At 30.9% G+C, this 21,754-nt stretch overlaps 1 protein-coding gene and 2 non-coding genes across 5 annotated transcripts in view; 2 read left to right on the forward strand and 1 right to left on the reverse strand.

The window, feature by feature from the left end:
- The window catches only part of LOC129964001 (cytochrome P450 4C1-like), a 54,192-nt gene that overhangs the window by 18,097 nt on the left and 14,341 nt on the right, over positions 1–21,754 (reverse strand). The window contains exons 2-6 of one of the 3 annotated variants that reach the window (XM_056078653.1): positions 18,192–18,304; positions 4,742–4,827; positions 4,036–4,226; positions 2,997–3,066; positions 1,412–1,538 (exon numbers count right to left, since the gene is read on the reverse strand). In XM_056078653.1, the coding sequence (XP_055934628.1) occupies positions 1,412–1,538; positions 2,997–3,066; positions 4,036–4,226; positions 4,742–4,827; positions 18,192–18,304 (587 nt within the window). The remainder of the gene's footprint in view (positions 1–1,411; positions 1,539–2,996; positions 3,067–4,035; positions 4,227–4,741; positions 4,828–18,191; positions 18,305–21,754) is intronic. The other 2 variants (XM_056078661.1, XM_056078670.1) reach the window with 2 other exon arrangements.
- On the forward strand, positions 9,439–9,510 carry Trnag-ucc (transfer RNA glycine (anticodon UCC)). The gene has a single exon. It is a non-coding gene; the product is annotated as a tRNA-Gly (tRNA).
- Positions 12,614–12,685, forward strand: Trnag-ucc (transfer RNA glycine (anticodon UCC)). Its single transcript has one exon. It is a non-coding gene; the product is annotated as a tRNA-Gly (tRNA).

Raw genomic sequence — 21,754 nt, forward strand, 5'->3', positions numbered from 1 at the left:
TCGTGAATCCATAACTGGATATGTGATAATTACTTAGAATAGATTTTCGGTACTGAGATGCTGATTCAAGCATTGCCTTTGTCAGCTGGCCATGCTTAAAAACAGAAAATAAACGCATTGTAGCTTGAAAAAGGTATATATTTAACTAAATGTCCTTATATTTGATTTATAAATGTCTTCATACTTCACATTTTTATATTTTGTGTAAATGTCTTCTTCTTATTATTATTTTATCTAGGAGATATAAATTTAACTTGCCAAGTGAGTAACTATGATTCATAATTACTCGACTTTTCCAAGCGAGTAACCATGATTCATAATTACTCGACTTTTCCAAGCGAGTAACCATGATTCATAATTACTCGACTTTTCCAAGCGAATAACCATTATTCATAATTACTCGATTTTTCCAAGCGAGTAAATCCATGATTCATAAACAGGAAGAGGAGCATTAATCGATGATTAACTCATTGCATTGAATAAGGAATCTTCCCAAATAGAAGATCAATTTGCCGATTTGAAAGACGGTTCGCAGAGTATTTGAACTTGAATCCAGACATAACAGTTGGATAGGGTAATAAGGCATGGCAATAAAAAAAAAGAATGTCTAACAAATAATCTACTTTTAATAGAGGAAAGAATTACACTGGACTTAGATAGAATGGTTTAGATTAATAATATGCCGGATGGAAAAAGTTTAAAATATTGTGAGAAGTGCTAGTTTCTTTCGAGACAACTGAACTTTGCCATACTTAATTTAAAAAAATCACTAATTCAGTAGTAATTCTCAAAATAAAGATGTAATCTAAAAACAAAAAAAATCTATATTTTCAAAAAGTATTCCATGTGCCGTGTTTGAAAAAGAAATATTTAAGCTCAAAAAATAAAATTACCAACTTCTACCTTTTCAGTAAACTCATGCAGAATTTTCAGACTCCTGTCGAATCCTCTTCCAGAATTGGTCAGCAGGAATGCATTGATTCATAAACAGTAACAAAAGTAATAATCGATAATTAAATTCTTTCGTCAGCATTTGGTAAGGAATCTGACTAAGTAAAGTATGCTCATTTGTGAAAGAATTGCTAACAATTTATCAGTGATACTTTTAACAGAGCGAAATGACATCTTCAGATAAAAAGGCTAGAATCATGATATATAAGACGGAAAAGCTTGAATGCTCTAAGAAATGCCCGTTAAAGTCTAAAATTGAACCTGTCATACTTAATCCATAGAGCCAGTAGCAATAATAAATTATGAATTCAGCTCATAGATTCAGTAGCAATAATAGAATAATAAGGCAGTAAACAAAAAATAATGTATCAATCTGCTATGCTAATGGTATTGGGCAATTATAGGTCATATCTGAAGTAAAAATGTTTCAGCTGAAAAAAATAAAATTATTAGTTTCTACCTTTTCAGTAAAGCCATGCAGAATTTTCAGATCTCTGTCAAATCCTCTTCCGGAGCTGGTCAGGCTGAATAAAGTGTCATACCAAAGCCAGGGGCGTATAGTGCGCTGGTTAAAAAAGTCAGCTAAGCTGGAATGATATGAATTAATTCATAAAACTATTATAATGAACTTTTTAAAGAACCGAAGTCTTTTTTTTATATTTGTTGTTTCTAAATTCGACAATTTATAATTTCAGTTCTAATTCAAAAGCCAATTCATTATCAAAAAAATAAGTTTATTTAATAGCTTATGGTAATAGAACACAATCTATATAAGTTGGATAGGTGCATATACTGTATTTTCTTTTGGCGCCTTATACTCTTTTATATTTTATAATTTCTTCCATTAGAAAATATTAATGCATTAAATGCCAAAGATCATATTTTTGACTTAAGAGAATTGATAATTGTCTTACACTCTTTTATATTTTGCAATTTTTCCTTTAGAAAATATTAATGCACAAAATATCAAGGGCCTCATTTTTTACTCAAGATAATCGATAATTCAACCTGTCATGATGAAGAATTAAATAAATAGTTGGTCGGGGAAAAAAGGTTTTTTGCTTCAGCTGAAATATTAATTTTAATATCCTTATTATATATGCTAATTCATGAGTAAAATAATTTAATTAATACCATAAAAATTATCAGTATTTATATTGATATATGGAAGTTATTAGAATTATGCTCAAAGGGAGAATAAAAGTTCACATAAAGGTAAATGAAGATTGCATTCTTTTTTTTTTTTTTTGGTTCTTTTTTTATAAAATTGGAAATATTATAATACACAAAAACGTAAGAAATGTTTTATTTTAAAGTGCTATGAACGAAAACTTTATTTAAAATTATTTTTGTTTAAAGTCAGCTTCTAGTAAAGTACATGACACATTTTTCATTTGACACATTTATAACATTATAAATAATTGTTAAAAATTTTCATCCATGAAGATTATTTGAAAATTGAGGATTTTTGTTTATTTGTCGCGGTTTCCTTTGAAAGAATAGATTTCAAATTATATGAAATTCAAAAATTTTTTAATGAAGTGTCTTGCAAATGTCATTGTTTACCAAGTTTAAAAGTGGAATGATACATTAGTCCGCACTAATTACTAGATTTGAATCTCTGTATGTGCACAGAAAACTTTTAGTGATCATCAGTATCCTGTTTTGCTGAAGAATATTTCTTTAAAAATTAATGAAGTTATGAAATTTTTTACAAAACAATAGGATTGAATTGTGGGCTTTAATGGCACATTATCATGCCAAACTATACTGCTTCAGCAGCAATATTACTTTTCGATATAATTTGGTTATAGGTGAAACTTAATGTCGACCTCTAAATTTCATGCTGCTTTGATAAAACTACAATATTTCATAACAAAGCAGTATGAAAGAATCTTATAGCAGAAATAATTAATGTTCAAGTTAAAATTAAACAACAAGCACAGATAGATAAAGAACATAAAAAAAGTGCACATTTTCAAAGTATTTATAAAAAAATTAAATATATAAAGACAAAATATCAGTTTCTGGGGTCTTTCTCTTACTTGTGAATGGCTGTCACGTATTCTATGTTCTCTCCTTTTTGAGCACCAATCTGAGCACCCATTACGGTTTCTGAAAAAAAGTGCACAATTAGAATTTAATAAATAAGCAAACGGGTTCTAAAATTGCACTAAAGAATAAATGTTTAGTTATTGCGTTCATCCGCATGTGAAAGTACAGAACGACTGAACATCAACCCTTTGATATATTTAGTTCAAAACTTGACAAAATTTTATTTATCTAGCTTTTTAAATTTTATAGTTATCGAGTTCACCAGTATTTGAACAAGCAAATAGGCAGCTTCCTTTGAATGGATTTAACCCAAAATTTGATTGAAATTTACTTATCTATTTGGTTTTAAATCCATAAACCAAATTTCATTCGTTCTAGCGTAAAAAGGTTTATGAGTTACACACAGACATAGTGCTAAAATATGTTTTTGGTATTCAGAAATTCTTAAATGTGGAAATTTGTCAAAATCTTTAGTTCGAATTTTTTTAAGGGATTATAACATTTATCAATATTTCGTAAATGAGAAAATAAAAAAAATGGCAAATATCCTTTAAAATCCAAACGTTAGCTCATTGAAAATAAAAATATTTGAGTGTATATATCAAACAAATGACTTTTTAAATTTAGCTATCAGTAAAATTGATAGACTTTTATAGTGAAAAATAAATAACCTTGTTCTTTGTTTAATATTACCTTCTCATGTTAAATGCTGTGCTGTAATATTCAAGTAATTGTAAGTAAGATGAAACCAAAGGATGGTTTTTTTCCACTTATAAATGTATATATACTTAATTAAAAAATATTCTTAAAATAATACATTTGATAGTGTACATCTTCTATGTTAATTGTCTATTGTTTATTTGAACTATACAGGAATATATTTATATTATAATTTGAATTTTGGATAATATTCATGACCGAATTCGAATCTTTTAAAGATGTCTATATCTGGTTTTTCTTTTAACTCCAACTGAAATAAATACAGTTTTTTCTAAAACAAAAGCAAAATAATCCATGTTATATACTTGCCACAAACAATATCCAAAGTGCACAATATAACTGATGGCAGGATGTCAACGTATTCTTCATGCTGAAGTGACTGAAGCTTCTTCACAAGTACCAAAGACTGATCGTTAAAAGTTGGCAGGAAATCTTCTAAAATTCGAAAATGGAAAGATGGTGTCAGCAGCTTACGTCTGGTTCGCCATTTTGGTCCCGTGCTGAAATAAATATCCAGAAACTTTCAATAAGGCAAGTACAATCTGTCAAAAAATTATCCGGACATTGTTCTTTAATTTTCAGCTAATTACCATACAAAAGTTTGCAGAAATATATTCTCTATGAGTATATGAAATATTTTTTCATGTAAGGGTTCGTTTCTAGATTTAGATTTATTCAAACTTTCTTTTTCAAATAGCATTCCCTGATTTCGAATACATATATGCATTCTGAAGATTTAAATAGCTCAACTACGAATAGAATTTTGTAATTTTTTATTAACAGATTGATAAGTTATAAGCAATCGAAGGAGTAACACTTCATATTCATATTCATATTCATATAGATAAATTTTAAGATATAATGGAATAATGATCTTTAGTTTAATAAGTTCTGCTTTAAAGAGTAAAGAGTATATAATTATGAGTATAGGCATGGTTTGTTTTCATATTTTCCTTTAGGCATTTTAAGATTTTCTGAACTTTCAAACCTGATGCAAACAGTTTTTGGGCCTTACCTAGTAAGAAGACCACGACCAAGCCATTTTTCTAAAAACACATATTCGAAAGATTTTTCTAAAGAAATGTTGCTACTAAGGACAATCTGAAAAAAAAAATTAAAACTCACAAATTATGTCAAGAAATAGCATGTTTGTATTTTAAAAAATCCATACAAATTTCATGTTGATTCGTTAAAAATTTCTTTGAATAAACTGATACGTTTAAAAAATATCCAGTGAAGAAGCAAACGTTTCAATTATTTCTTATAACTCACTTTTCATAATACAGCTTAAAAATCAAGTGGAGTCAAAGCATCCATAAGTAAAACTGAAGCAAGCAATCGGATTAAAGCTATTGATATATTAAAAAAGTTCCGAACAGTAGACATTGAAATATAAGGTTCTCTAAAAGTGTATTTAACTTATTTGCCACAGACGCAATGCAGTTGTGCCAAGTCCCCAGGCAATTCTATCTTTTGCCAATAGCGATGATTGAATTCCGCTTGATTTGTAAAAAAAAAGTAATTAAAACTGTTCTCCGTTTTAAAAGAGAAAATGGATGTCAGCTCTGAATAAGAAACTTAGTAAATTCGGTACGAGAGATTTTTTTATTTGAAGTCAAGAGATAAAAAAAGATTTTCCGAAACAATTCTTTCAAAAAGATTTCATTTTAGTTAAAAAAAAAAAATTGTCTGGATTCTACGCTGACTAAATTCTAGCACGTACTGAATTTCGAATAAAAAAATGGACAACTTTTTCCTTTATTTAACCACTGTTATAACCTATTTCATTATCGCATTATATCCAAGTTCATATCTAGGTGAAAAAAATGGTGATGACTTTTTTCAGTGCAAAATTGCTAGAAGATGTCTGCCGCTTTCAATTATTTGAAAATCGTTTATATTACATCAGCCCCTTTAAAAACAAATCTTGAATCAATGAAATAGTCAAGCCACAACTGTGCGATTATAGTATGAATGTTTGTTGAGATCATTATCTTGCATTTAACAGTTGTAAATTCATAACTTGCAGCGAAGATCTTTGATTCATCTACAACAAACGTTTCTTTATTGCATAGAGTATAGAGTAGTACTTAATTAAGGTTGTTATAAGTTTGTGTTTTAAATATCATGACTCCTTCAAATTTATATTTAGGTTTGAAGTTTATATTTGTTTTCTTTAAATTTAGTAATCTTTTCTTCTCAAATGGCGATCTTTAACATAACTGATCTCCATTGTTATTAGATTTACTCATTAAAAGAATTAATGCATCTCTATCTCTACAAATAATATAGATAATGTGTGTGCATGTTGATGCTCTATAGAGCAAACTGTTTGATTCAGAGTTACCAAACTTCGAACATATATACTTTGGAAGGTAAAATTGTACACATCGCAGAGATTTATTTGAATTTTAAATTTTTAATTTTTTCCACGATAACTTCCTAAAATATTATTGCAAAAAATTAATATTACATCATTTCAGAATTTAACATTTATCTTTTTAATGGTACCAAATTAATAGATGTGTGAATTTTTGCTGAATTTGGGCAATTTTTTAAAAAATATTTTTGCCAACATTATTTACCTGAAATTCAAACAGTTTTTATTGTTTCATCAAATATTTAATCGCGTGATTTTCTTCCATTGTTGAGAGCTAAAGAAGAAGGATTCTGCTTAAAATCTGAACACTTTATGCATGACATAAACTGCATAAACATAATCAAAAAAGTGAAATTACGTTCTGCGAAATAAGGAAAATGAACCGGATATTGAAGTTTTCTACAGCTCTATAATGTTTTGGGCTTGTCTCCATTCAATAGGTTCATGTATACAATACGCAGAATATAACTTATACAATTAAAATAACACGGCTTTAATATTCAACAATTTAGTGGAATCATGAACATGAAGATACATCTAAATATTTTAATCAAATGTAACTAATATTACCGACAAACTAATGGGTCGCCTCAGCACTAGTTTTGAATAAACCGCACAATTTTATCCATCATTTTTATCTCTATCATGCGCAAAATTTATTATTTTTTATTAGCAAAAAACATAAAAGTATTTTTATTCACCGAAACGTTGGATGCACCATCGATTATGGTATACATATATTTCATTGTTGATCGTCAGTGATAATAAAAAATGGTGGCGGATCCTCTGACCTTGATGTTTTCGCCCACAGCTATCCACGAGAAAAATAGTCGTCTGTCAAACCCAAGCTTGTCACATGGTACGTCATAACCCTTCATGGTACGTATGTCATAACCCTTTGTCGTACTGAAAAGTCCTCGGAAATAACAAATTTGAAAAGTTAAAAAAAGCTTAGTTGTTCTAGAAGGAATAAAGAAATTTTGTAAAACACATTTGTGAAGTTTATGTCCCTGCCTTTCATCATTTCTAAAGAATTCTTGTGACAAAGAGGTGCATGTATTTTTTTATATTTTATATATTTTTACAAAAACACACATGTATTTTTAGTGAACCTCTAGATGCATGCGTGTGTAAAAGGAAGAAAAATATTTACTTCAGATGAAAATGGAATCTGGGTTTGAATTTTGAGATACAATTATGATATATATTTCTTTAATATTATTCACATTTTAGCTGTAATTAGCAGTACCCGCACTGTGTTACCAGTGGTATAACATCCAAAAGGAAAAATTAGCTTTAAACGTAAGTCTGATTCGTTCTGTCTCTGTAATTGAATTGCAGTGCGATTTAAAGAGTGACGGTTACTTCGCTCAACAGAAGACATTCCTTCCCCAAGTGTGGACATTCTTTCACTGATATTCGTTAATCGAACGTTTTTTCCTCTACATTTTCATTACCGCGCAACAAACAAAGCGCAAAATTTGGCATTTAATGTGCTCCGACCAAGGTTAGATTTCCTTTCTTGGAGGGCATAATGCGTTTAGAATAGCCGTTTAAAATCAGATGTAAAAAAAGAAATGTATCGTATATAGTTCTTGCTATCTGCGCATGTGAAGTTTGAGGTTTTCGCACCCGCGCGGATAAGTGCAAAGCACAGATACTGTTAAAACTTTATTTACATTCCTCGAGGTCCAAGGTTTTCCGCCCGAGGGCGCTGTGTCCCCCTCTGCTTTTGTTTATATTGGGTCAGTCTTGTTGTGATGTCGAATTGTATTGCTTTGTCTTTGGGCGCTTTCCTGTATATATGCTAGCTGTGTGTGAATAAAATGTGAAAAATCCACAAGTTGCCTCCTGTTCCTTTCTGACAGATAAGAGCTTTTGAATTATTCCATTGTCTAAATGAATAGAACGTGAATTTGAATATAAGTCTAATTAGATACTACTGTTTTAAGCATGCGCGAAACGTAGTAGAAAAATAATTAAAATTGCAATTATAAAAATCCTTTTTTTATTTTGATATGACTTCAATATGCTAAAACCTTCCCCAATAAATGCCTTACAAAATGGTAAAAATATCTTCAATATCAGTAAAGTATTTCTCGAGTTATTCTCTTTCAAATATACAGACGCTTTCAGAACGCTTCATTTTATAATAGTATGGATACAATAAACTTTAACCCTTACATTTTCTGAATAATAATTGTATAATTAATAAGAATAGTAAAACAGCCACACGGCTCTGATTTTTGCTGTTTTGGTGGAGTCCTTCTGACTCATAATTTTCGTTTTGTATGCATTAGTAAAAACATTAATGCATTTTTAGTGGAAGACTGGGGAAAGTGAAATTAGTAGAGTTAAGTTTTATTGTTCCATTTCCTTGAATCTGAAAGATGGTAAGTCAAAAAATAAACTATCCGCTTCAGTTGGGATTAGAATCTAAAAAAAAATGGAAGACAGCTATGATACATATTTCATTAAAATATTCATGCTGTACTTGCGTAATACTTAAAATCTTACTTATAATAAATAATAAATAGATAAAGAAAGTCGTAGGAAAATAGAAAAAAAAATATTTGAAAAAAAGGCCAAATGCAATAATAACATTCATATTTTTAAGTGACATTTCTTTTCTATAACGTTCTTTTATATTTCGGCAGTTACCTGGTCTATAAAGATAGCTAGAACATCCACTCATCTTTAAATATAACACTCATTCTTCTCCATAAGCGCAAAACATCGCCATATGATATTTTGAAATACGGTAATCTAGATTTTATAAAATTCAGATAATTAGAATTTCTAAATTTTTCCTCTTAAATTTAAATCACATTGGTTTTCAAGACTAACATTTCTAAAAAAAAATAGTATTGACTTTTCATTTAAGAAGAAAACCTGACAAAAAAAAAAAAAAAAAAAAAAAAAAAAACATTTTATTTTACTACAAATTAAGTTTCTATGATTCAGTTCGTTTCATTTTATTTCTGATGCTACAATTATACATTAAAATTTATTTAAAATCATATATAATAAGAAATTTTAAAAAGTATGCATGAAGCAGAAAGGATTTATGATTTTTAATACAATATTGAATGTACTGCAAGCTTGGCATACTTGTTATAGTATCAGCATAAAGTTATCATACCAAAATAGCAGACAGCTCCACTTTTAAAGCAGAAATGAAACTACTGATGACAATTGAATAAAAATTTATTATTTTCCTGAAGTGTTTCACCCGGTATGTCTCTTCGGTATCTCAGTAAAGAACAATAAACGAAGATGCTTGACCTGATTTCTATGTCAATTGTAGCATCATAAATGCCACTCTCATGCAAGCGTCGGTGGTATAACGGTTAGCATAGCTGCCTTCCAAGCAGTTGACCCGGGTTCGACTCCCAGCCGACGCATTATTATTTTTTTAGTTTGTGCTATCTTTAAATATGAAGTAAGTAGGAAAGTTATTATCTGATTATCTCATTTATTACAACCTAAAATATAGAAGTGCATTATCCCAAAAATTTGAATTTGTAATAAACAGCACTGACTTGACAATGTTAACTGGCATCATTATAAGTTCATCCATACGATTTTTATGATATTGTGGTGTATAGCATATAAGCCAGTAACAGCTCTTCTACCCGAACAGCTGTTTTGGTAAAATGGTTTAGTTACTAGACTGCTAACCGAAAGGTCCCAGGTTCTATCCTTCGCGCACTCCCATACCGCTTCAATATTTTACACTTTGCACTCGGAACAATAATGTTTGCGATTTTTTTCTTGATTTTTTACTCAAGGCCTGACTAAGGCAGGGGCAGACGGTGCAGTTGTCCCGGGCCTCCACATCAGAGGAGCCCCCCAAATCAAATAGAAAGTTTATTTTACGTTTCCTTCTTTAATAAACTTTTGTCAAAAAATCAGTAAAATGGACAGAACGATATTTCGTCTAACCATTGGAGGGTGGGGGACTTAATAGCTATTTTAAGTTCCAGTCAATTTTTTTGTTACATATCCATAATGAGGTGAAAAATTTAAATACCTCCATAAAGTTCGGTTCTTCATTACTGAAGTAGTCAAGCAGAAAGAAGAAGTTTTTGCCCCGGGTCCCATTTAGTCTAAATCGGGCCCTGATTTTACTCTTTGCACTCAGAACAGTAATGTTTGTAAATACCGGCGTCCTGGCATAGAGGTAGCGTGTCTTCCCCGTGATCTGTGCGTCCTGGGTTCGAGTCCCGGTTTAGGCATGGTTGTTCTATCTGTGTGAATGTGCCCTCCTGTAAAAAGGGGGTGTGCAAGCGAATGAGTAATGCGTGAGTAGCAAAGTCGTACTCTTGACCTTAGTTGGCGCTACTAAAAAACAAGAGACGCTCCCCCACCGGCTTAAATCGCTGTCTTCGTAACAGCGGGTTTGCCCGAGGCCGTGCGCGAAAAAGATAAACAGAAGTAGCTATGCAGGAGGCCGAAAGGTTGAATTCGTGACGTCACAGTCGAAAGCCTCTGCTTAGCTCTGTTAGTGATGTAGGGAAACGCTATTCCTATGCAGAAACTAACTATTTCGTCTTTCGATAGAAATTTTTCTATCTTTTTTTACGGATTCAAACTAACCTCGGAATGAATAGCCAATAAAAACTAAGAATTCATAAAACCTCTTTAATTAAACATTTATTTTCTTGCGGATTAAGAAGACCTTTGAAATAAATTGGGGATTTGTATCTTTAAATCCATAAGTTTCCTTTCAAATCAAATCGCATTTACAGAAACACAACAGAAGTACAAAGTTTTTGGCATTTACTTATTACTGAATGAATTTTTAACATCGACGATTAATTAAAATAAATATTTGAAAAAAATAGTACAAGTAAAATAAAAAACTTTTAAAGAGGCTTTGACACAAATTTCAATTGCAAGAAATGAATTTTGATAGAAGATCACCCATTGTTTAGAGAAAAAGTACCAGAAACCAAAAAACTTTTTTTTCTTTTTCATATTCATAAAATAGCATATGCAAAAAACTGATATTTCATTAAAAATCAATTTTAAAAAGATTAATTCAAAGTAGGAAATTCTGATGTTGGATAATCCAGTGTTTTGAGAAAAAATATACAAAAATGATAAATTCTTTAATTTTATTTACATAAATTTCTAATTAAATTGTTAGAAACAGCTTTCCACATCACCCTGGGGGTACTGTTTCTAGATGCACTACCCCTTTTCAGAAATATTAAGCGAAGGTGGGTTCCCCAGTAGGTCTATTTCCTTCGTTTGCTAAAAGATTAATATCCTAAAGTTTATCCTACTAAGAAAAACTTGACAGTTTTCTTTTCAAATTTTTAGCTCTAAGCTCGTCATTCTTAATAATGGGGCACAGGTTCTACAAAAAAATGTAAGATTAAAGCTAACTAAAATTAAAAAAGCTAAATTAGCATTAAGTTCAAGGATCTCGACAAATTTAAATTATTACCTGTAATAAAAATAATATAGGAAATATTTCATTAAACTATTTCAAATTAAAATTCGTCATTCTGTATGTTTAAAAAATAACTGCGTTTCTGAATAATTTTCTAGCGATTTCCTCCAAAAACCTATTATTTTCTTTTGTTCACAATTGAATTAAAAAAATTATGTATGCTTTACATAAAGAGAAAAAGTCCGTTAATTTTCAGCCGAACAATTTCGTTTTGCTCGGCCCGCACAAGCGAGTTGATTTTTTCCGTACTTTAGGCTTAGCCGATCTCGGAGAGTAACATTAATTTCTAACCATTATGAAATGCTTACATTTAAAAGAAGCTATTGAAATTTCTAAGCTTTAGAAGAACCTAAGAAATGCTTAAATTACATAATTAAATAAACGATAATGTAGAGGTAATATAATCAACAATTAAAGCATCAAATTAGACTTGTCACCACGTGAGTAAATACAAGAACAGCTTTATATCTAAAAATATTGCAATCAAAGTTAACTCTAAAATATAACTAGATTATATTTTTGTATGGAACTAACATAAATTTAAAAAACTTACTTTAGAATGAGTTAATCCAAGAATACACCGGAATTTCGATATGTATTTCTTTAAATCACGCGCGCATTCCAATCGCAAGCACTCAAACGAAGGCTTTACGCTGTGACGTCACAGCAGCTAAATTTCTCATGTTTATGGCCTCCTCTAGGTAGCGCTCTTGTCTTTTTCGCGCACGGCCTCGGTTTGCCCATGGCAAGTGCCATAAGAAATCACAACAAACAATATGTTTATGATTTCTACAAAAGTGTATGTTACTAGAATTCTTATTACTTTATAGCACACTAAAACAATAAGTATCAATATTCAGAAAGATACAATTATTATTTAACAAAAACTACAACACTTAAAACCTGGAATGTAAATTAATGGTATTGATTTCACCCGTTTTGTTTTCATTACCGAATTTTCCTCCAACATTAAAAAGATAATCTATGAATGATGCTTGACCTGATTTCTATACTTATTGAAGCCTAAAAATGGCTCATCTTTTGAAGCGTCGGTGGTATAACGGTTAGCATAGCTGCCTTCCAAGCAGTTGACCCGGGTTCGACTCCCGGCCGACGCAGAAACATTTTTTCATCCACCCTCTTTAAAATTACTTTCGTATCGACTTTATTAAAAAAAGTGTCCGGTTTCCAGTTTAGCCAGAGTTTTGGATCACTATTTAATAATGTAAAATTACTGATTACAGGCATTCAAATCACTTCTTCAAGAGCAAATTCAAACTGAATAATCTTTTAGACTCTACAACAAAGTAAATCCTATATTCAAGATATATTAATATTTGAAAATAGCCGCCTTTAGCCACCTGTTAGGTCAGTGAGATGGTGGTTGCTAAAAATTTGTAATTTCATAATTCGTGTAATTTGATCTCAATACTTTCCTCGGCAAAATTTTCTCGAACCTCAAATTTTATTTGACTTATTACTATTAATTTTACTTGGCTGATTTAGAAGTCTTTCGTCGTTTTGTTCAATATGCTATGTATTTTCCAAATTTTTTATTTATAAATTGCTGCGCATTAAAAATTGCTCATGATTGTTTGATTCTTTGTTGCACAAAATTACACAAATTACAGGTACACAAAATTTCAGAAATTTTATCAAAAGATTGCCTTATATTGAAATCTCCATAACATGGGAAAATTAGCAGATTCCCCATATCTTCATTACCAAAAGTTGGAAAAAAAGACAAAATTAAAGAGTAATAGCAATAAAAAAATATTTGAATTTCACTTGAATAATGAAAAATATTGTTGTAAAATATGCTTCAAATATTTTTCAAAATTTTATTAAAAATAGAACATATATATATATATATATATATATATATATAGCAAAAAATGATTGAAATTTGATTGAAACAATTGAATTTTTTTTTTAATTTTAAAATGATATTAAACTAATTATTATAATGCTGTATTTTTGGGAATTATCACAGTTAAGCGCTAAAATTTATTCAATTTTTAATTAATTGAAAGTCTAGTTAAAATATTTTTAAAAATACCTCGAGGTATACATTATTACCCTCCAAAGTATATATGTATTATGTTTGGTAGCTCTAGGTCAAACAGTGACACACACACACATACATTTTTATTACTAGCAACAATTTGAATTATGTTTTGCTTTTAGGATTTTCTGTATGTCTTATTTAAAAATATTCTTCAGGTATTTTCTAATTTTTTTTTCTTGTTTGATTGCCTATTCTTTGTAGTAATTTAAGAATTTCAAACATAAAATGTTTTTTATTCCGCTAAAATAACATATCTTCAGGTTTTAGTTTAGTTTAGTTACATTAACGTCCTATTTTAACGCTACGCCAGGGCTATTTTGTTACAAACCTCATTATTTTGACCCTCCTTCAGATAACGAGGACGATACCTGAGATGGTACCGCCTCTCAAAACTTCCACACCATATCTTGGACGCTTAGCCCGACAGATTTAGCGGGCAAAAGATCCGCTTTCACGGCGGCTCTTCGGTGGTATCGGGTCTCGAACCTGAAATCCTCCGCCTATCTTCATCAGACCAATACTGCCGTTTCTCACAACTTGACTACTTTAATGGTAGAAGACTGGAACTCTAACGATTTTTCTTCATTATTTTATTTGAGATTAACTTGAAAGGTATGTCCCAATTGCAGTATATTCTCTTGTACTCTTAATCTTCAATTCCTATACGAAAATTTATTTTAATTCATTTAATTAAATTAATTTTGTTCACAAATACACAGGATGCTTTTTCTTATCATGTCTGAATAAATAATCATGTCACTAAAGATAGATTTAATAACAAACAAATATTAATTTAATAAAATATTTCCAGTTTGAAAAAAAGCTTTAAATGACGGGAAAATTTATATTTTATCTTGCTTAGGTCAAGGAATGTATTTCTGAAAAAGTTCTACGATTTCTACCCTTTATACGGCCTATCAATCATATTTAATAAAAAAAAAATTGTCGACATACTAAAGCTTACGATAAAAAAAAGTCCCATCGCTTTATAATTAAAATTGACCGAGTTACAGCTGTTTTAATCTAAATAGGGGTCGTATACACATTTATTTTAAGGAATAACTTGCAAAATCTCTCTAGAGACACCGAATTTATTTCTAAAATTCGGCTAAAATAATGACATTTCATAAGTCGATTAGTTTTTCGTCATAGAAGTTGTTTTGTTTAAAATGTTACAGTTTCAAGAATACAATGAAGTACCAGAAAAACTGGTACACTAATTCTAATATCGTGTAGAGCACTTCTCCACAAGCACGGAGAAGTACCGCAACATGGCGTGGCATGGATTAAACTAATTTGTGAAGATATTCTGTAGACAGTTCACACAATGATTCCTGCAGGATAGTCCACAAAGTCATGAGAGTGCAAAGTCGTGGAGATCTCCTAAAGACAGCACGTTGTAAAATATCCCAAATATGCTCGATAATGTTCATGTCAGGAGAATTAGGTGGCCAAGAGAAGGAATGAAATCCGGAAGAGTGTTCCTCAAGCTACTTGGTAGCTACTGTAGACATATGGGGTGGCGCATTATCCTGTTGGAATTGCCCACATTTCCACAGAACATGAATGGACGCAGGTGATCAGAAAGGATGGTAACGTACCACTGACCTGTCATGGACGAGTCTAGACGTATAAACGATCCCATTTTTTGCCAACTGCACAACACTCCACCAACTGCAAGCCTCCACCAGCTTGAAAAGTTTCTTGTAGGAATGAGGGATCCATGGTTTCATGGGGTTTTCTCCACTCTCGTAGACGGCCATCCGTCCGATACAATTGGAAACGTGATTCGTAAGACCATATAACGCTTTTCCAAGCATTAAGAATCCAATGACGGTGTTGGTGAGCTCAGGTAAGGTGCATAGCTTTGTGTCACTGAGTCAACATCGGTACACGAGATGGTCTGCAACTGCGAAGGCTCATATCATTAAGGATACGTTGCAAAATGCGTATGCTGACACTTGTTGATGGGCCTACATTCAGATCCGCACCAATTTGAGAAAGTGTTGAACGTCTATTCTTTTCAGCCATCGATGATCCCATTCTGCCAAGGTCAAGGACACCGCTGTCGGGGATTTGAAGTTTTACTGTAAACCTGATATTCGAGGTACACTCGTGAAATGGTCGTGAGCAAAAATCCAAATTTCATCGTTTCTTTGGAAATGATATGCCACATTTCTCATGCTTCGACGATTAGTCCCCATTGAAAATCACTTAAATTTGATAACCTGCCATTGTAGCAGCAAGAATCGTTGTAATAGCCTCCTCAGACACCTGTTGTCTTATATACTCCCTATCGACAGGATCGCGTTACGCTGATTGGTTGAACACCTCCATTATTTGCATACGACCTGCTATACCAGTTTTTCTGGCTCTTCAGTATATTTTACTAAATATAATTGATTTGACCAGGAGAGTGGTTAAAGCATCTGATTTCGCACCTTTTCGAAAAATATATTTATTAGCCAATTAAAATATAATTCTTTCCCTTATTTAAAGCATTTTTCCAATTGGAATTATATGTATATTTCTGATGGTTAGATTCTGTGTAAAAGTCACTATTTGTATACATGTCCATTGTAGGATGAGTCTAAGTCTATGCACGATGCTAAGTTAGTACTGCCTTCTCTAAGTCTCTGCATTATGCCAGGGAATGGACTTTCTATTCTTGATGGCAGATTTAGCGTGTGTCAATCTTACACCATCAGTGGAATATGATTCTGAACCTGTATCTTTATGGCCCTCAAACGTTTTTTCCCCTCTCTTTCTACCACTTTTTCTTTCTCTTACTTGCAATCCTCTACGAATCCAACTAGACCAAGATCAATGAGTGAAAAAATATTGTAAAAAACTCTTCTAGATTTCTAGTTATGGGACTTGTCAATTAATTAAGAGTTTGCTTGGTTTTTACTTATTTTTACATATCTTAATATCAACATGCTTAATATTAAATAGGCTGTCAATTCTTATAAACTGTTATATTTTTTTATCGATTTCAATTCAAATGACTATCAGCAATCATGATATAAATACATAACTGTAAACAAAATGCATTTTAATGACGATCTATATACTACGTGATCAAAAGTATCCGAAAATTTTCAGATTTATGCATTTTTTCGAATTTCTCAAGAAATTGTAAACAACTCTTTCAGCTACAACCACGTTAAAAATTATATTCCCCTTAATTGTGAATATTTTTTGCTAGGGCATTAAGAAAACGGCCAGAAATTGATAAAGAAAAAAATTCTGCTCTCCCTGTGTTAGAAAAAGACACACAATAATTTGAAACTTTATACAAGGATTATATTAGTTGTTTTAAATAATATTTGCATACATTATTGCAAAAATAGAACAAAATTTTCGGAAAATACAATTATTTTTTTAAAAAAATATTAAAAATTATTCGAAGTTTTTTATTTATAAAATGAAGAGTTTCCAATCAAGTTATGCCAAACTTGCATAGTATATGAAAAAATATTACTAATAAAAGATTAAAATATCAAATGAATCCTATAAATATTCCAGAAATTACGGATATTTTTAGTAAGTAATTTTTAACTGCGCAAGCGCGGAAAGTAACATATTTTTTTTTTCTTTCGTAATCTCAAATGCAGACATATAGAACATCTTATGTTAAGAGTGTCCGAAATTTAACTCAAGATTTGAATTTTCCATCATTCGTGCAGTAAAGTGTTGGCAACCCTATTAAAAAAATAATTTGGCAGCTGATAGTTTAGGATTAGTAAAAATGGTGCGTTACACGTGTTTTCATTGCTGAAAAATATTTCAAAATTAATGGAAGTCTGGCGGCCACAGTTTGAAAATTTGAGAATTGGCCTCCTAGATAGTGTGATTTAACGCCATTGGATTTCTTTTTATGGAATTATTTGAAGTGAAAGATCTGTGCCAACAAGTACTCAAGCACGTGTGCATTGAAGAAGGAAATTCAACTCTGCATCAGCGAAATTTAACTACATTTATGCAAAATGGTCATGAAAAATTTCTACAAAAGAGTGCGTATGTGCCAGCAAAACCGTGGAGGCCATTTGTTCTATGTGTAATTCCATACATAATCCTATCCAGTATATTTTATTCAATAAAAATATAACAATTTTAAAAAAAACTGCGCTTTTTATTTAAATCAAATTTTATTAATCTTAAGTCAAATCTTAACAAGTTGTTCTATCGTGTAATACTCCCTTTTTACTAACCGTAAATGGTTCTTTTAATAGGGTTGCCAACACTTTAATGCACGAATGGTGGCAAATTCAAACCTTGTGTTAATTTTAGGATACCCTTTATAATAAAATTCAATCGAATGTCATTAGTATCAGAAAGCTATCAACATTGTAGGGAAATGGATGTTGCACTCCATGAGAAGCTAAGAGATTTAAAAAAATTCGTGGTGCCTTTCTGGAAAAAAATCGTAAGAATTAATAAATCTGAAATTGTTTGGATATTTTTTATTGAATAATGTAGTTCTAGAGTTTTTAGCAGTAAATGTGAGTGATTAATATGTAGAATCCTTTTCAAGTTGGAATTGAACCACTTACTTCGAGTAATTGTGGAGAAAATACGGATATTATCGGATTGAATCCAACCCAGAAGCAGTGGAGTCCTTGCTTTTGAAACAATAAATTGGTTCCCATTATACGTTCAATTATATCTATCAAAGAAAGGCAGGGAATTAACACATGCTCTCAATAACTTGCAATTTTTTTTGTGTTAAGCTTTAGTTTAAGTAAATAAATCATTACCACAATAATCATGAATTAATTCATTAGACATAGACAAAGAAATAACATCAAAGCAGTTTTAACTGAATAATTCGGTTCGATGTATCTAAAAAATTTCATAACTTAAAATGTTCTTTTTTTTTTGTTTTAAGCTTTAGTTTAGGTAAATAAATCATTAACTACAATAATCATGAATTAATTCATTAGAGATAGACAAGGAAATAACATCAAAGCAGTTTTAACTGTATAATTCGGTTTGATGGAGCTGAAAAATTTCATAACTTAAAATGTTCTTTTTTTTTTTTTTTTTTTTTTTTAACTTTAGTTTAGGTAAATAAATCATTAGCTACAATAATCATGAATTAATTCATTAGAGATAGACAAAGAAATAACATCAAAGCAGTTTTAACTGAATAATTCGGATCGATGGAGCTGAAAAATTTCATATAATGTTCTTTTTTGTTTTAAGCATTAGTCTAGGTAAATAAATCAATAACCGCAATAATCCCGAATTAATTCATTAGAGATAGACAAAAGAGTACATCAAAGCAGTTTTAACGGAATAATTCGGTTCGATAGAGCTGAAAAATTTCAGAACTTCAAATGTTCTTTTTCTGTGTTAAGCATTAGTCTAGGTAAATCAATCACTAACCATAATAATTATAAATTATTTCATTAAACATAGACAAAAAAATAACAACAATGACAGAATTAACCGAATAATTCGGTTCCATGGAGCTAAAAATTCCATAGCTTAATAATGTTTTGTTCTTGATTTTAATAATTAACAGTTTTTTCTTAGTGATTTTTCATTTATAGAGTTGAAGTTCAATGCTCATCTCCTTCCCCAAGCTAAATAGCCCCTTCCTACTCTGTAAGATGCTGATAGCTCCTATTATACATGAGTCTAAATTGCGACAGAATCTTGGTCTAACAGTTACTTTGAGGTGAGTGAGCATTAAGCCATTATTGCAAATCTAATAAAATCACGCATGTGTAGAAGGGACATAACAGGATGTGCAGTTATTTCGTCAAGACAAATACTTACTGTTATACACTCGTTCTGCTCATGCATAACCATGTAGGATTCTCAGTACTGGCTTAATGTAAAGCATGCTTCATTTCGATTTTTAATTTTGACTTTAAAGCAGCATTCAGCACACAATAATTGGCCTTGAGTAACCGCACTTTAACACTGCCGTATAAACGAAGGGAAATATGGAATCCTCTATTATGTTTTTAATGATTTATTATAACTTACAATGCATCTATTTGTGCGTTTCTATAAATAAATGCTTTCGCTCCTGGGTTACTTGTATATCTATTATTATAACCTCATTCTTTAGTTCTTCACGATTTTTTCAACATATCAATATTCCTCAAAGAGTTCAAACAGCACAAGAAAATGCACAATGAACACTTTGCGAAATTGCCATGTATATAAATATACGTCTATAAATATAACGATTTAAAATTCAGCATACATAATGCTAAATCAAGCAGATGGCTCTAGAAAAGGCAGAAATAAGTAAGATTTTATGACCGGAAATACCATCCAGGTGATCTAATACTCACAGTTCCACAAAAATGACGAATCAAAAACGAGCAAAGACATTATATGGTAAAATTTTATACTTAGAGATGCGTAATCCACGATCTTTTGAATAATAAATAATATTGCTATTGTTATTTTTAAATATGCGTTCCAAATATCTGTTATTTCAATCATATTATTAATTAAAAATTATTACTTAATATTAAATATAAAATTTATTAATTGTAATTAATACTTCATTTACTAATTTAAGTAACGTGTGATAGAATTAATTTATCTGTTTCAGCTTACTTCTTAAATTTTATTTATTTCTCAAAACTATTTATTTATTATAGTGAACCATTTTCTGGAAAAGGTGAGTTAAAAATATATGTAATTTCTTTAAAATGTTTACTTTAGTCCTATATTCTACCAATAGATGGCGCCAGCAGTAAAAGAATACATGTAATCAAAGTCAATCATGTCACGAGCAATTAAAAATGATCTGTATGGAATAGTGCATAGGGATGATGAATATTTTCAGAGCAGTTATTACGTAACCAATATCAAAAAAGTCACAAATACAAGTGATCAATACTTTTCAAAGAGGGGTGTGATTCAAATCCTTGATACGATCTTACTGATGATATTTCGATTACAGGTTTTGGATCACGATAGAAAGTAACAGTCGATACGATATCACTGAAATTTGCCGGAGCGGTGACTTTACTGGAAAGTAACAATCGATACGATCTGTCCAATGGAAGCTCTCAAAAGAAATCTGTGATTGGATTGAAAAGTGAACGGACCGGTTATTGGAATTATCGTATCGTATCATAGAATTGCATATCACTGAAATTTATCGGAGCGATGATTTCACCGGAAAGTGCGAGGCTTCACTGGAAAGTGCGAAGTCACCGCTCCACTTTACGGGAGTGACCGATATTCGTATTTGATGATGCACTATTCCATACAGATCATTTTTAATTGCTCGTGACATGATTGACTTTGATTACATGTACTCTGTTTACTGCTGGCGCCATCTATTGGTAGAATATAGGACTAAAGTAAACATTTTAAAGAAATGACATATATTTTTAACTCATCTTTTCCAGAAAATGGTTCACTCCAATAAATAAATTAAATAAATAGTTTTGAGAGAAAAAAAATTTAAGAAGTAAAAATTAAAAAGTAAGCTGAAACAGATCAATTAATTCAATCACACGCTAATTAAATTAGTAAATTAAGTATTAATTACAATTAACAAATTTTATATTTAATATTAAGTAATAATTTTTAATTAATAATATGATTGAAATAACAGATATTTGGAACGCATATTTAAAAATAACAATAGCAATATTATTTGTTATTCAAAAAATCGTGGATTATGCATCTCTAATAGTGCATCATCAAATACGAATATCGGTCACTCCCGTAAAGTGGATCGGTGACTTCGCACTTTCCAGTGAAGCCTCGCACTTTCCGGTGAAATCACCGCTCCGATAAATTTCAGTGATATGTAATTCAATGATACGATACGATAATTCCAATAACCGGTCATTCACTTTTCAATCCAATCACAGATTTCTTTTGAGAGCTTCCATTGGACAGATCGTATCGATTGTTACATTTCAGTGAAGTCACCGCTCCGGCAAATTTCAGTGATATCGTATCGACTGTTACTCTCTATCGGGATCCAAAACCTGTAATCGAAATATCATCAGTAAGATCGTATCAAGGATTTGAATCACACCCCTCTTTGAAAAGTATTGATCACTTGTATTTGTGACTTTTTGATATTGGTTACGTAATAATCGCTCTAAAATATTCGTCATCCCTACTT

Source organism: Argiope bruennichi, chromosome 1 (genome assembly GCF_947563725.1).
Source record: "Argiope bruennichi chromosome 1, qqArgBrue1.1, whole genome shotgun sequence".
In the NCBI taxonomy this organism is placed as follows: Eukaryota; Metazoa; Arthropoda; class Arachnida; order Araneae; family Araneidae; genus Argiope; species Argiope bruennichi.